The 16,848-nt window shown below is 35.7% G+C and overlaps 1 protein-coding gene across 4 annotated transcripts in view; it reads left to right on the forward strand.

Moving 5' to 3' along the window:
* UCHL3 (ubiquitin C-terminal hydrolase L3) overlaps positions 1–16,848 on the forward strand; it is a 58,427-nt gene that overhangs the window by 15,210 nt on the left and 26,369 nt on the right. For all 4 annotated transcript variants that reach the window (XM_028149048.2, XM_054719854.1, XR_003618474.2 and 1 more), the window contains 4 exons: positions 924–1,052; positions 5,385–5,541; positions 5,918–6,003; positions 7,808–7,855. In XM_028149048.2, coding sequence (XP_028004849.2) covers positions 978–1,052; positions 5,385–5,541; positions 5,918–6,003; positions 7,808–7,855 — 366 coding nt within the window. In that variant the 5' untranslated portion in view covers positions 924–977. Of the gene's footprint in view, positions 1–923; positions 1,053–5,384; positions 5,542–5,917; positions 6,004–7,807; positions 7,856–16,848 lie in introns of those variants that run through there.

Genomic DNA, 16,848 nt, shown 5'->3' on the forward strand with positions numbered 1-16,848 from the left:
TATAGTTGTTTTGCCAAATATAAAAATTGGTACAGTTGACGAGATTTCATTGTGTACTAGAGGTCAGGAAGCCAGTAGTATACTCCTTATATCAAGCATTCTCTGGTGTTCGCACAAGTCTTTTGGACTTTTTTGGCTTTATATACTCTTTACTTATTGATATGATTTATGATATCTACCTATTTATTTTTAAACTTCATTGGTAAGTAGGATAAGTTGTGTTGATCTTCTAAAATAATTATCTGCTAGGACTTGTATGGGTTTGGTGAAATCCTGGCTTATTATGTTCCGTCCCAAAGTAATGGATTTTGAAAAACGTTTTGCTTAGTATCATCCCCTATTTATGGGAAACCTATTTCATTCTTATTGAATATCAGTAATATTTGTATCTTGCATTCCCTTTCATGTATTAGACTAGAGGCCCGGTGCATGAAGTTGTGCACAGGTGGGGTCCCTCAGCCTGGCCAGTGATTGGGGCCTATTGAGGGGCCGGCCAGCAATGGGGAGGGACCACGGGAGGTTGGCCAGCCAGTTAGGGGGGACAGCCGGCTGGGGTGAAGGGCTGCAGGAGGTTGGCCAGGCAGGGGGAGGGGCTGCGGGAGGTTGACTGGGTGGGGGAAGGGCCGCGGGAGGTTGGCCGGCTGGCTGGGTGCAGGTCAGGGAGTGGCCACGGGAGGTTGGCTGTGGGAGTGCACTGACCACCAGGGGGCAACTCTTGTGTTGAGCATCTTCCCCCTGGTGGTCAATGTGTGTCATAGTGACTGGACAACCTATCGTTCATGTTGTTTGGTTGTAATGGTTGCTTAGGCTTTTATATATATAGATACATAGTATTTACATGTTGATTATTTCCTTATTAACACTATATATATATATTTTGTGTGTATATATATATATATATTTTTTTCCCCTTCTTTTACCAGTTTCTCAAACAATTAGGTCTACATCCTAAATGGCAATTTGTTGATGTATATGGAATGGATCCTGAACTCCTTAGCATGGTACCAAGACCAGTGTGTGCAGTATTACTTCTCTTCCCTATTACAGAAAAGGTAATTGTTAAGTAAGATATAAAGTTTTCAGTAAACGCAAAGTTCTCTTTTATTGTTCTGTTAAATATTATGCTCTTCTTTAACAACAAATGACTCCCTTCTTGCATAAAAAGTAGAAATCTAGTAGCGGGGATACCTTAAAAATCTAGTTTTATTGAAGAGATGATATTTAGATTTTGATTTATAGATTGACAATAAAATCCTGAGTTAGTCTTTTACACTTGTGTAATTTTCTTCTTTAAAAAATTTGGTGAGATTGCCTCAACTATGGTTTGATGTGACCTTTACTCACATTTTGATGTATATACTTCATTTATTTTAAGAATTTTTTATTGATTTTTGGAGGGAGAGGGATGGAGAGGGAGAGAGAATCATTGATGTGTGAGAGGAAACATCCATTGGCTGCCTCCTGCATGCCCCCAACTGGGGATTGAGCCCACTACCCAAGCAGATGCCCTGACCGGGAATCGAACCAGTAACCCTTTAGTGCACAGGACATCAACCAGCCAACTGAGCCACACTGGCCAAGGCTTGATGTATATACTTTAGAAATGTTAAGTAATATGATGATCTTAAACCTGTCTTAGAAAATATATGAATAAAGAATATGTTCAAATTTTCAATATATAAAATATGTAAATTTAAAAATATATATGTAAAAAGAAATCTGCTTTTTTTTTAAGGTGATAGGTATAACTAATGGCATGGGTTACATTATTTTCAGGATAAACTTGTTTTGGGTGGAAACACTAAGATTAAATATAGTTTAATTGACAGATTTAGGATGTGTTGAAATTATAGTTATTAGATTTCTATTTAAGTTCCAGTCACTGTATTTCAGGCCTTTCTTCTAGAATGATGTCATATAGATATATGTATTATGGAGCCAGAACATTTAAGTTTATTTCAGTACAACTTATAAGTCCCAATCTTTCTGATTTTTATTTAAACTTAGAAACAATAGGATGAACTTGGTAGTTTAAAAAAATGAAGTAAATGTTTGGGAAGTTATATGAGAAATGAGGTGTTGATGATTTGGCATAAAATGCTCAGGTCATCTTATTTTTCAGTAATAGAAAGAGCTGTGTCTCACAGAAATTAAGAATTAGGCTTTTTTTCAGTTCTAGAAATTCCTGGATCATTTTCTTTATACCAAAACTAATTAACCTCAGTTCAAGATAAAATAAAAAATACTGAAATATTTTTCTTTTTTAGTTAAGAGTGCTGTAAAACAAATTAGTTAAAGAAGGGATATTTCTTCATATTAGCTGTTTGTAATATTCATAGAAATTTAGAGTTAGAAATTTCTTGTGGTTATCCAGTATTAGACTGAACACCTACTTTTAGTGGTGAGATTGTGATTATTCTGGAATTTGAGGAAGAGTAGGACAAATACTTAAATTTATACTCTTCTACTCCAGTGTTAACTTTCCCTTTCTTAGATTGCTAAAATAAGCAAGGAGATACCTACCTCAGGATACCAATCGTAAGGAACAGTGTAAAAAAAAAAAATGAGCTTCTTAAAACTTAGGCTTTTTTAGTTGGTATGTGATATAAATGTGAGTCTATGTCTGAATTGGAAATTTTCCAAACCTTTTATTTTTATGATCTCCTTTTTTTTTTTTTTAAAGGAATAAGTAGGATTTGATCTCCTTTATTTAGTGGGTCATCAGTATTAAAAAGAGCATGTAATCCTTATCAATAGGACTTCTTCATTTAAGTGGATCATTAGTACTGAAAAGCTTATTGTAAGATTGCTAGAAAGAACACACACTTCTGTAAGTTATTTATAGATACTGTTAAGTACTAGAATAATCTTAAAAGCATCTGTAAATTACTTACAGAAATACTTATGTAAGTAGAGAATATAGTGGTATCTGTTACTTTTTCATGTCTCTTACAATTTGGTAGGTTCCCCATTTTAACTCATAAATGACATATTAAAGTTACAGTAAGGATATCTAGTGGATGTTTTAAGAGATACAAAGTGTTTTGGTCTTCTGTGTTCTAATTTAGGAACTGATCATGTTGTTGCAAATGGCTTAAGCATACTAATAGCAAAAGAACTGTCATGGGTACCGCATTAACCTTTAAATAAAGTCAATTATGGTTTTCAATGTGTGCTTTATAGTTGAGTTTACCAGCCAATGAATCGTAAGTGGAAAGGCTATACATTATTTCTTTCTGATATTTTGATTGTCTCTTGACCATGTGTTTTCACTTTGGTCTGCCATAATTACATTTTCTTTTTTTCTATACTTGCTCTGGTATCATTTTAGGATTTCTCTTCTAAGCATTAAATCTTGTGAAGTTATCAAATATTTTGCTTTGTTAGCAAGGAACAATAATATTAAACAGCAACAAGAAACTGAACTGTAGAACCATACAAACATATCAGGATAAGACCTTATTATATTGAACATTTCAGTTTTTATCAACTGAACTTATATGAATGAAATAATGGTTCAGAATTTATTATGAAAACGTAACTACCAGTTTGTACTTCTTAATCTCTTCCTCTTTCTCACCCAGCTCCCTAACTCCTCTCCCATCAGTCTGTTCTCTGTATCTTTGAGTCTGTTTCTATTTTGTATGTTGATTTATTTTGTTCTTTAGATTCCATATATAAGTGAAATCATATGGTATTTGTCTTGCTCTGACTTATTTCACTTGGGATAATACCCTCTAGGACCATCCATTACCATACTGTTGTAAATGGTAATATTTCATTTTTTTTTATGGCCAAGTAGTATTCCATTGTATATATGTACCACAACATTTTATACAATTGTCTATTGACGGCCCTTGGGTTGCTTCCATATCTTGGCTATTATTAATAACACTGCAATGATGAACACAGATTAAAAATGAGTGAGGAGAATTAGTGTTTTGTATTTCTTCAGATATATACCCAGAAGTGGAATCATTGGGTCATAAGGCAGTTCCATTTTTAATTTGTTGAGAACCCTCCATACTGTTTTTCCTAATAGCTACACCAGTCTGCATTCCCACCAACAATGCACAAGTGTTCCCTTTTCTCCACTTCCTTGCCATCACAGGTTGTTTGTTGATTAATTGATGATAGCCATTCTGACAGGTGTGAGGTGATAACTTATTGTGGTTTTAATTTGCATTTCTCTGAAGATTAGTGACTTTGAGCATCTTTTCATATGTCTATTGGCCATCTGTATGTCCTCTTTGAAGAAGTGTCTGTTCAGGTTCTTTGCTCATTTTTTAATTGGATTGTTATTTGTTTTATGGTGAGTTGTCTGATTCTTTATAAATTTTGGATATCAACCCCTTATGATATATTCTTCAATCATTAGGTTGTCTAAGTGTTGTTGATGGATTCCTTTGTGTGCAAAAACTTTTTAGTTTGTTGTAGACAGTAGAAAAATAAAACTGTGCTTCTGAAACAGGCAGTTGACCTGATTTGGCCTGTAGATTCTAGTTTGCTGACTCCCTACTCTATTAGAATTTGAAAATTATAGACAAAACAATAAAGTCATCTTTCTACTCTCCCCCTTCTGCTTCTCCTCACTCATTTTTTTTTTTTTTTACAGAGAGGAAGGGGGAGGGATAGAGAGTTAGAAACATCAATGAGAGAGAAACATCGATCAGCTGCCTCCTGCACACCTCCTTCTGGGGATGTGCCCGCAACCAAGGTACATGCCCTTGACCAGAATCAAACCTGGGACCCTTCAGTCCGCAGGCCGACGCTCTATCCACTGAGCCAAACCGGTTAGGGCTCCTCACTCATTTTTAACCTTTAATAAATAATTTGTCAAAGCTGCGCAGCTAATAATGGCAAAGCAAGGATGTGAAATCTGGCAATCATATGTAGAGCTCACACTTTTGACATTCAACATTGTACCATATTGGTTTTACAACCAGTTATTAGAAATAATGGTGAATGTTATGAATATTGTATGCTTATAAATATAGTGTGAATTTTGTTATTATAGGATGATTCAAGTATATAGAAATGTAAAAAGTAGAAAGTAAAAACCCTCTAGGAATCTTTTATCCCAGAGATAACTCTCTGTTAAGTTTTTTTTTTTTTTTTTATCCTTTCAGATTTTCAATGCATATATAAAATAAATATTTTAAAAATATAAATGAGAATTTTATTCATGTATATTGACCTACAAGCACTTTATAATCATAGATAAATTTCTAAGTAAGAATATGTAAATCTACTTTTTTCTTTTAAAAGTGCTTTATAGTATTTCAGTAAGATACCCCATACAGTTAGAATTTTTGAAGTTTTATATTTAAGTCCTTTTTAATATATTATTTTCATATTTTGACTATTGTCTTTTTCTTTAATAGTATGAAGTATTCAGAACAGAAGAGGAGGAAAAAATAAAATCTCAGGGACAAGATGTTAAATCGTCAGTATATTTCATGAAGCAAACAATCAGCAATGCCTGTGGAACAATTGGACTGATCCATGCTATTGCCAACAATAAAGACAAGATGCATTTTGGTAAATAATTTTTCATTACTGCTGTTTTCACCCCTCAAAGTATAAGCTAACTTATTGAGCACTAGGTGGTGCTCTAATTCTTTGTCTCAAAGTATTACATAGACAATTTTCCTCCCTTCTTTCATTTATAACGGGGATGTATGTACTGTTAGAAGAACTAATAATCCTTCTCATTCTTTTATATTGTTGATAAATGGAGGTTTAAGAAACAAACAAATAACTTAAGCCTTATCATTTAGGCCAATATTCTTACATGCCTAATTTACCAGAGAAAGGGTTTTACCTGAAAAATAGGCAGCATGCTTCTAGTATTTTCATATATCAGTCTCTTTGAGATATCAAACCTTTTTAATTATATCTTCTTTAATATTCTCAGAATCTGGATCAACCTTGAAAAAATTCCTAGAGGAGTCTGTGTCAATGAGCCCTGAAGAACGAGCCAGATATCTGGAGAACTATGACGTCGGTACCATCTATTTGTCTTGATTTCATATGTGGGCAAAGTATGGGGGGTTTGTCTTGAAACTGTCATTTTGAACAATTATGAATTTGGTTGCAGCCATTAAAAAGGCTTTTTTTGTAATGTTTCAGGTAACAGTACTGAAATATCCATAAACTTACTGCCTTATTTCTGTGTCCAGAGCTGAGTGAGAGAGAAAGAGAAGTTTGTTTTACAAGTTTATAAATATCTTATGATAGACTATTTCTCACCATTCCCTCCCTCCAATAAATATATGCTCCATGTGTCTTTCCCGGGAATTTGGAGTAAGGCTCAAGACCAATGGAAAAAACAAAGGTTTAAGGGTAGATGTTAGGTCATACTCTAGTTCTTTTATCAGCAAAATATTTTTGCATGTGTGAAGATAGAGGCCACAAAGTCTAGTTTTAAATGATTGTACAATTTCATAGCATTTTCTTAGAATAGTATTTAAATGTTATTATTTTTGAAATCTGTTTTTCTTTTGAAGGCATTTTACCTTTTTTAAAATTTATTTTTCAGTTATACTTGACATACGATATAATATTAGGCTTTCTAACTGTTGGTAACATTAAGCAAATTGTAAGTTCTTTGAAATTAGAAGCACTGTGGTGTATATATTACTCAGCTAGAACAGTGCTTTATGCAGAGTTTGTTCCCAGTAAATTCATTGATTTGATTATTTATTTTTACCATTATAATATAATTTGACTATTTTAAATTGTTTTTTCTTTAAAAAACCTGCAGAGCTCATAAAACATCTTCATTTTACATAAAAATGAAATAACACAAAAGTCAATAGTAATCTCACCAATGAGATGTGGGCACCATTAATATATTTTACAGGGGAGTATATATGTATATACACACTTTTTTAAAATGAATATTTGATAACACTGTAATATTGTTTTATAACTTACTTTTTTCACTTAACTTATCACAAACGTATTACATACCAGTAAGTATATATTTGACATCATCATTTAATGGCTGCATAGCTTTCCATTGTGTAGTATTTTATTTAACCAATAAATTATTGTATTCTCTTTTCACTGTTTAAAAAATACAACCAGGTATATCATTGTAGCTAAATCTTTGCAAATATCCATAATTATATATACTTACATACAATTATATGTAAATACATAAACTTATAGAAGAGAAATTTCTGGATCAAACAGTGCATGTTTTTAAGGCTTTGATAATTATTGCTAAATTGCCATGCATTGAGATTGTACTTTCACCTGTAATTTACTACTTTGCCTATTTCTCTTCATCTTTGCTAATAATGGTATTATAAGAGCATTATTTTTAAGTTCAGGAAACTAAACTCTCTAGCTTCTGATAAATGCATGCTTTTACTCCACATTTCTAAACTGCTGCCTGAAGCTGCATGGTTAAGCATAACTATAGCCAGAGCTGCAGAGGAGCATGTAACTTGAAGAAACAGATGAGCTAAGCTTTTTCCGTCTCTGTCGTGAGATGCTGACTTCATTCTAGTCTCAGTTGAATAAACTGTTAAATGTTAGTCCTAATAATTAAGTTAGGATTCCCACTTGCACCTGGAAATTACAAATAATTCTTATACAAATATTCAAATATTTAATATCCTAAGTCTTCAGAGATTTGTGGGTTGGAAAGTACAGCAATTCATTCTTAAATATTTCAAATTAAACTTCTCCTGAATTTACTTCAGTTTGTTGTTTCGTCAGTATTTAGTATTGTTTTCATTTAAAAAGTAGGATATAGTCATTTCCCCCCTATTAATACCTTGCATTCCTATTACAGGCTATTCGAGTTACTCATGAGACCAGTGCCCATGAAGGTCAGACTGAGGTATTTCACATTTTTCAAAACTCCTCTGCCATGTGTAAATTTAACCACAATGTTATTATATAACATGTAGTTTTAAAAAATTCATTGGACTTCTTTTTTTCCTTTGAAGGAATTTGCTCTTATGCAAAAATTAGTCACGAAGTAGCACAAAAACACATTTTGACAGGTTGTTAACAGGCACATTTATATCGGCCATCTCCGTTCATCTAATCATTTAGATAGATTGCAGATTGTGTGTTGTTTGCTTTGGGTAACCGATGGCCTGTGACTTCCCTGTAATAGTGATTTTCAACCTTTTTCATCTCATGGCACATATAAACTAATTACTAAAATACTGCGGCACCCCAAAATATATATTTTTTGCCCATCTGATAAAAAAGATAGGTGTAATTTTCGTTCATTCATACCAGACAGCTATTGTGTTGGCTTGTGTCATTTTTTTATGTGAAAGTCTAAGGGAGAAGAGATCAATAGTCCTGACTAAATGGGTACTGCATGTTTTAAAATTTCTGTGATTTGGAAAACCACTGCCCTATGAGATTCCTTTAACTTGCAGATATTTTGAGAAAAATACCTGCACGATAGTACAGGTAGATAACCTCCATGATTTTTAAGAGTCTTTATCATACCCAGCTTCTAGCAAAAAGCTGCATCATTCTCTTTGCTCAGTATATCTGTTTTGGGGCAATGTGATGATCTTCACCATCTGTGCTCTGTTAGCTGGTTCTCCTAGGCTGCCTCTCCTCCTCTCACCCCCTTGTTTCATTCTAATGGTTGTCCTCATTCCCTCCTTCCATTTCTTTTCCTTCTCTCAACCTCACACTCCCACTCTTGGGGGAAGTTTGTGAAAAGGTATTTTAATCAAAGTGACTATAATTTAATTAAAGTCATTTGGTATATTTATAATAATACAGTTAACACCAGAAAATTATATATATTTTTCTTTTTCATCCCATGTGTGACTCTAAACCATACTTTTTAATGTTCGAAGCTGACATTGCCTTTATGTCTTAATAATACTTTTTATTTATTTATTTTTTTAAATATATTTTATTGATTTTTTACAGAGAGGAAGAGAGAGGGATAGAGAGCTAGAAACATTGATGAGAGAGAAACATCAATCAGCTGCCTCCTGCACACCCCCTACTGGGGATGTGCCCGCAACCAAGGTACATGCCCTTGACCGGAATCGAACCTGGGACCTTTCAGTCCGCAGGCTGACGCTCTATCCACTGAGCCAAACCGGTTTCGGCTTAATAATACTTTTTAAATACCTGATTTAAAAATAGTTAACTGAAATATTCCTACTACTTAAAAAAATTTTTTTTAAGGAGACAACAATTTGATACTATGGTATAACAACAATTTTTCATAGATTAAACTGGATAACTGTGAATGTTCATAATAAAACTATTTAGAAATTTAAACACTAATTCTTCCTAATCATCTCATACCTTGGTTGCTGTCAGGTTCTGCTTTCAGAAATGTGGACTTTTGTTTTTTTTACTGTTTACACACAGACACACACACACACATACAGATACACATGTGCACAAAGAATGTCTAAGTAGCTCCAGATTGGAAATTAATGAAATGCTCTGTTGTTTTTTTTTAATTGCTTTATATGATCCTGGTATGCTTTGCTTTTTTTTAAATTTTAATTTATAGTGTTTAGCCCTAGCTGATTTTACTCAGTGGTTAATGTGTCGGCTCGTGGACTGAAGGGTCTCGGGTTCAATTCTGGTCAAGGGCACATACCTCAGTTGCAGGCTCGAATCTGTCAGGGCGCGTGTGGGTGGTAACCAGTGGATGTGTTTCTCTCACATTGATGTTTCTCTGTGTCTCCACCCCTCTCTTTAACTCTCTCTAAAAATCAATGGGAAATATTATCCTCTGGTGAGAATTAACCAAAGAAAAAAAATTATAGGGTTAAAATTAGTAATGATGTTGATGATCAGCATGAGATTTGTAAACTATGAAAACAGTTATTTGTAATAAAGGAACCAAATGCTTTAATACCTGTTTACTTTTTTAAAAGTGTCTTTAGGATACTTCTCTTGCCACCTTTTAGTTGTTTATCCAAATTACAGCTTTATTGCCTCATGTTAGATAATGTTCAGATCTCTTTTTCCAGATCTAAACTCAATGATCAATATTTTAGAATGCATATATTCTTGTGTGAGTTTATTGTAATGTGTCTTAAACATTTTCTTCCCTGTCTAGCATATATTTTCCCCACTAATACTAATGTAATTTAAATTTGTTTAACTTCTTGCCTGGAAAATCAGCTGCTTATGTAAATTTTCAGTCTTTAATGTTTTGTTTTTTTCTAATTCTCACTTATTTTTACACAATTGTGCTGGATTATCTTTATTGAAATATAACCTGAATCATTTGGCTACTGAAATTTTCTAGGGATTCCCTAAATGATTCTCAGGGTGAGGTGGATGGAGAAGTTAGGATAGTCTAGATGGCTTTTTCAAATTGTATTCCCACAAGAATTAATCTCTTCTGCGAATTTCTCATCTCCCATACTTGGTGTATGTTATAGCCATAAATGTATTGGGGCAAAAAAAAAAAAGCATTTGCGAACCATTACCCAAGCATCCTATATAATAAAAGGCCAGAGGCGTCACAACTGGAACAACCAGAGACCAGACCACCACAGCCCCTGGCCGGGCTGGCCCCACCCCCACGCAAATGGTTAGGGGTGATCAGGTAAGCAGGCAAGCAGTTAGGGGCAATCAAGAAGGCAGACGGCCCCTCACTGGGCTGGCTTCACCCCCAAGCAAGTGGTTAGGGGTGATCAGGTAGGCAGGCCAGCAGTTAGGGGCTATCAGGTAGGCAGACGGCCCCTCACAGGCTGGCCCCGCTCCCCCATCAAAGAAAGAGGAAAGCCCAGGCCAGCCAAGCCATCGCACCCCAGCCTGTCGCCTGCAGAGGGAAGCCACCGGTGTGGCAGGGGAGGGGTGCGGGGGCAGTGCTGTATAGATGGCAAGCAGTGGCAGCGGTGGGGGTGTGGCCCGCTGCCTGCAGCCAGGGGAAGGAAAGCCCCAATAGGCCCTGATCTCAGGCCAGGTCTAGGGACCCTACCTGAGGGGTCCCAGATTGTGAGAAGGTGCAGGCCAGGCTGAGGTACCCCCTTCCCCCAAGTGCATGAATTTTCATGCACCAGGCCTCTAGTATATAATATTCAGACTCTTTAGCCTCCTTGCCTGCCTGTATACAAGGTTTGCTTAACCCTCATCCTTCCAGATTTTCAACAGTGCTTTCTTTTTAATTATTTCTCTCTAGCCATCCCTCACTTTATTGTTGCTCTGTTTTACCTCTTGGAATTACCTCTTCCTAAAAATACTCCTTCTTTCAATCTCCAGTCTTCCTAGTTGTACCTGTCCTTCAAGATTGGGCTTAAATACCACTTTCTTCATGAAGCAATCCATCCCTTCTACAGACTCTTTCATATGACTCCTACTATTTGCATTTTAACTATTTTCATTTATTTAAGATATATATTTATTTGTTTTAATCCTCACCCAAGGATATAATTATTGATTTTAGAGAGAGGTATGGGGAGGGAGAGAAGATAGACAGAGAGAAACATCCACGTGAAAGAAACATTGATCAATTGCCTCCCGTATGCATCCCGACTGGAGATTGAACCTGCAACCTAGGTATGGGCTCTGACCAGGAATCAAACCCACAGCCCTTTGGTATATGGGACAACGCTCCAACCAATTAAGTCACCCGGCCAGGGCAAGATGTATTTTTTTTTTCTTCACATTTTAACAGCTCTGAAATTAGGATGTGTCTTATAGTTGATGTCCTAATTTATTTGGTGGAATTCCCTTATGTTATCACTTTATAATATAAATTATACATCTTATAACCAGTGGTGCCTTAGTTTTGATGAAATGTGGTGTCATATCACTCTTCTGTGGCTCTTGGGCCTTGGTATTTGATTCATTTGGGCTTTCTCCAAAGTATCCAACACCATTCCTTGCACATAGGCTCAACACATTTCTGAATTCACCAGAATTGGCTCAGAACTATCTTTAGTGGTGTAAGAACTACCAAAAATAAATAAAGGCTAAATCTTGTGGTTTTTTCGTAAGCCTCTTAGTAAAGAAAACATATTCATTAGCCTTTATTCCTCAATAGGGCACTATTTACATTTTTGGAAAGTTTCAGTTCTTTGTTGTGTGGGGCTTTTTTGTGGAATATAGATTGTTATATTCTAGTCACTGTACAGGGATGGGCAAAAGTAGGATTACAGTTCTGAGTACGTGAAACACAGAATTTATTCTTGTATTATGTATTTTTCCATTTGAACAACTATGCATGTACTTTTGTCCACCCCTTTATTTTAGTGATTCCCAGTCACTAAATTCACTGAGAGAACAAAAACCCACATCATACATTTCCAAATCCAGACTTAACCAGCTTAAAAGTTCTGCAGCAGGAACTATTTTTATAATCATTTCTGGTCCATCTAACATCTAGGTGCTAAGTCTTTGAATATTACCTCCATTGCTCTCTATATGCTAGCACACTGGTTTTGTCATTTTCCATAAATATCTAGGTTTTTCACATTTGTTTTTATTTACTTGGCTGCCATAACAGAACACCGAAGACTCGATGACTTTAACAACAGACATTTACTTTCTCCCAGGTCTGGAAGATAGAAGTCAGTATTAACCCTTTGCACTCGCTTGCTTTTTTCTCGATTCCTTTATTCTACTCGGGATTTATTTTTTTAAATACCCCAGATTTTACAAAGCGCGGCAGTAGAATAAAAAACTGGAGTTTCTTTTCATACAAACTTATTTATTTGGATTTTTTTATATTTCAAATTATTGATACATTCAAAGAGTAATTTTAATCTCTATAATTTTTCATGGTGTGATATTTTTTGAAACATTCACCCACATGAAGACCTGGTTTACATTCACATGTTTCGCAAATATAAATCGTCTCTCTTCCTCCTTTGATTTTTCTGTTAGAACAAACAACACAATCTTTTTGTTTTTTTTTTTTTTTTTTTTTAATCTTTGTGTTTTTTGTTAGGGTGAGGTGTGATTATATGGAGCTTTCCATCTAAACGTTGCTCTAAGTTAGTGGATAATAACCTACCCCTGGAAGTTAGTGTACCATCTCTGAATTCTCCAACAAGATCATGTACTAGTTTCCTAATAAATTTCAGTGCGTTATCGGTTTTTCATTTTTTCTTTATTGGCATCAGTTGAGACGGCATTTATATTTTACTTGTCCTTTCATGCTAATGAAAACAAGAAAAGATACTGGAAAAATAGACAAAAATCCCCCTTCCCCCTGCAGTGAAACTACGTGTCGAGTGTGGCTCAACATACGAGCTGCTACCGATGCTAACCGTGTCGAGTCACACTCGACATCCAAGTGCAAAAGGTTAAGGTGCTGTCAGGGTTGGTTTCTCGTGAGGCCGCTCTTCCTGACTCATGCACACCTCACCTTTCTTCTTTGTGCATGGGGAGAGAGAAAGAGAGAAAGGTCTCTTTCTTTTTTTATAAGAACACCAGTGCTGTCAGATTAGGGCCCATCCTTGTGCTTTCATTTAACTTGAATTACCTCCTTAAAAGCCCTCTCTCCAAATACAGTCACACTGGAGGTTGGAGCTTCAACATATGTTTTTATTGATTTTAGCGAGAGAGATAGACACATCGATGAGAGAGAGACATTGATCAGCTGCCTCCTGCATGCCCCCTACTGGGGATCAAGCCCGCAACCCAGTTATGTGCCCTGACCAGGAATGGAACCGGTAGCCTCTTGATTCATGGGTCGACTCTCAACCATTGAGCCACACTGGAATAGAGATTATTATATTCTAGGCCCACTTTTGTGTTTTCTAATGACCAAGTTATCTTCTGGATATACCCTGCCTCTTTGCATAGTCAGCACCTTCTCATGCTTAAGTCTTATCTTAAAAGTGATTTTCAAAGAGGCTTTCTTTCATCATTGTTAGGTATGTCCACTATGAATTTATTTTCTGTTATGTAATCTTGTTTATTTTCTTTCTGATGCTTTTTAATAATTTATGATTCTTCTGTTCTTTGTTTATTCTTTTTATTTACTAGAATATGATGAGTCCGATGTGGGCATACACCTTTGCTTGTCATTCACCTGACAACTCAGGACAGTGCTTGGCATATATAGACATTTACGAGAAATTACATAGTGTAAAAGTAAGGAGCATAGGATGTAGGTTTCTATACTGACTCCACTGCTTAGTAGCTTAGGCATGATACTTTCATGCATAAAATGAAGATAATCGCATCTACTTACGAAATTGCTGTGAAGAGTAATGAGTTAATCACATAAAGTAATTAGAATGGTGCCTGGCATATAATGGGCCTTCAATAACAATTAAGTGGTACTTTTATTTTACTAGGCATTCAGAAAAATGGATATGAATGGTAGAGGATGAAACCAAAAGGATGAAGTCAAATCAAAGGACAGCTAGAATTTTACAGACTGTAAGGAACTGCCAAAGATGGTGTGTTTAGTACTCAGCATATTGAGTTTAAGAGTCATCTGGGTAGAATTGGATATGGAGTGTAAAGCTCTGGGGAGATATCTAGTCTTTTCTATTTGGCTAATAGAACCTTGAGAATTCTAAAGAGGGAGAATAGTGGTGGACCACAGTGAAATCCTGGGGCATGTGGGTGATAAAGGAGTGGGCAGAGGAAGTGGAGCAATAATAACAGTGCAATAGCAATGGCGTTCATCACTGGCATCATTGATACTCTCTTTCAGAACATTTTCATGGGAATGGAATAGGCAGGAGCCTTATTGTATGTAAAAATCCGTAGACTAAATGAGGTATCAGTAATTTGAGCCACCAAAATACAGCAGTCTTTTAGGAGGATTAGCGGTAGCATGCTGCTATAGAGTAATTGTTTACTTGTATGTTTTTCTCTATTCCACCATGATTGTTCAGAAATTTGGACAGTAGCTCCCCACTCCCATTAACTTATACTGAAAGTTATTGCTTTTATGTTTCAATTTAAGATGGGAAAGATAAAAATAATAATGGGATATGAGGAAATATGTGTTTTTTAAAATTATGAACAAAGATCAATGATAGAATAATGGAAGCAATCTTCAAGTCAAATATGAAGGCAAGGAAAGAAATCCAAAAGGATATTTTATTTGTCTTCAGACTTTACTTTTACTTCATTGATACTTATCTAAAAAGCAATTTCTAAATTTTGAGATTTGTTTGTATTAATCTAGGAGCTAACCCAGCTATAGTAGAGATCTCTTGATTTATTGTTTATTTGGCTTTAAAATTTTTTTAAATCTGCTCAGGAACCTGCATGTCAATTTATAATGAAAAAATAATAGAAACTGGCACAATTGTTTTATTTCTGTTTTTAAATAAAAACAGTATGCCAATATGGGAAAGGTAGCAAAAAAATACAACACACTTTTAGCACTTACTTTATTTAGTTTGAATATTTTTAAAATTCATTTTTAAAACAGTTGAGATCACAAAATTTTGTGGGGTTTTTTTCTTAACATTTTATCATGAGCATTTCCTTGTTTCATCAAAACCACTTCATAAATAATTTTTTATGGCTGTATACTCTCATGTGAATGAACCATAATTTACCTTCTAATTCCCTTGACTTTTAGTTTATATATAATTGATTTTTAGAGAGAGAGGAAGGGAGAGGGATATAGAAATAGAAGCATCAATGAGAGAGAAACTTCATCAATGGGCTGCCTTCTGCAGCCAGAGATTGAGCCCACAACCTGGGCATGTGCTCTGACCAGGAATTGAATTGTGACCACTTGGTTCCTGGGTGGACACTCAACCATGAGCCACACCAGCTGGGCATAATTTCCTTGATGTTTAAATTGTTTTTGTTTTCAAGTTAAAAATATAACTTCCTTGAATATCTTTGTTTACTAGTATCCATGTATTCATTCTAAGATCTCTCATTAAGGTAGGTTTTTGTAGGTAGAATTACCTTGAGTCAAAGAAATGTACATTTTGAAGGTTCTTATTACATAATATGAAATTGTCTTTCATTTAATGAACCAGGTAACCTGTTTGAGCACCTACTATGCCAGGTACTGTGTTAGGACCTGTATGTACACCTGAATAAAACATAGTTTGTGTCTTCAGGGATCTCTTATTTCAGTGGAGGTAGCCTCAAAATTAGACCTTGCCAGTGTTTAATTCTATTTTTAGATTTTAAATTTTGGCTTGTTTGATACAGGGAAATATTACGTTTGATTGCTAATGATCGTTCAAAGGTCTTTTGTCAAAGTTTATGAAATAAATTTAAATCATGAAATTAAATTGTAATTAATTTAATGAAATGTGTAGTCTATTTTGGTCAGTATTATCCTATAAGAAAAGGATTATTTGACTGTTGGGTAAGCAATGGGTATATTCTGAAATCAAGTATCCTACCTAATAAAATAGTAATATGCAAATTGACCGCACCTTCACTACACCAAGCCACGCCCACCAGCCAATCAGGACGACTATGCAAATTACCCAACAAAGATGGCGGTTAATTTGCATACACTGAGGGAGGGAGGAGTGAAGACTGAAGACAACTTAGAAGGAAGAGGGAAGAAAAGCAGAAAGCAAGGTGGCTGCCAGAGGGAAAGCCCGGGCGGGGCGGGGCAGAGTTGGGCAGAGCGGGGCGGGCGGCAGCGGCCCGTGGGTGCAGGCGCGGCGGCTGCAGGGGCCGCTTGCAGGATTCTTCCTGCAAATGGGCTACTAGTGTGTTCATATATAGCATGGGGCAAAAGTAGGTTTATAGCTGTGATTATGCGAAACACATTTATTCTTATTAACTAGAGGCCTGGTGCACGAAATTCATGCACGGGAGGGGGTGGTCCCCTCAGCCCATCCTGCACCCTCTCCAATCTGGGACCCCTTGAGGTATGTCCGACTCCCAGGGATTGGGCCTAAACCGGCAGTCGGACATCCCTCTCACAAT

The sequence above is a fragment of the Eptesicus fuscus genome, chromosome 8 (assembly GCF_027574615.1).
Source record: "Eptesicus fuscus isolate TK198812 chromosome 8, DD_ASM_mEF_20220401, whole genome shotgun sequence".
NCBI classification, from domain to species: Eukaryota; Metazoa; Chordata; class Mammalia; order Chiroptera; family Vespertilionidae; genus Eptesicus; species Eptesicus fuscus.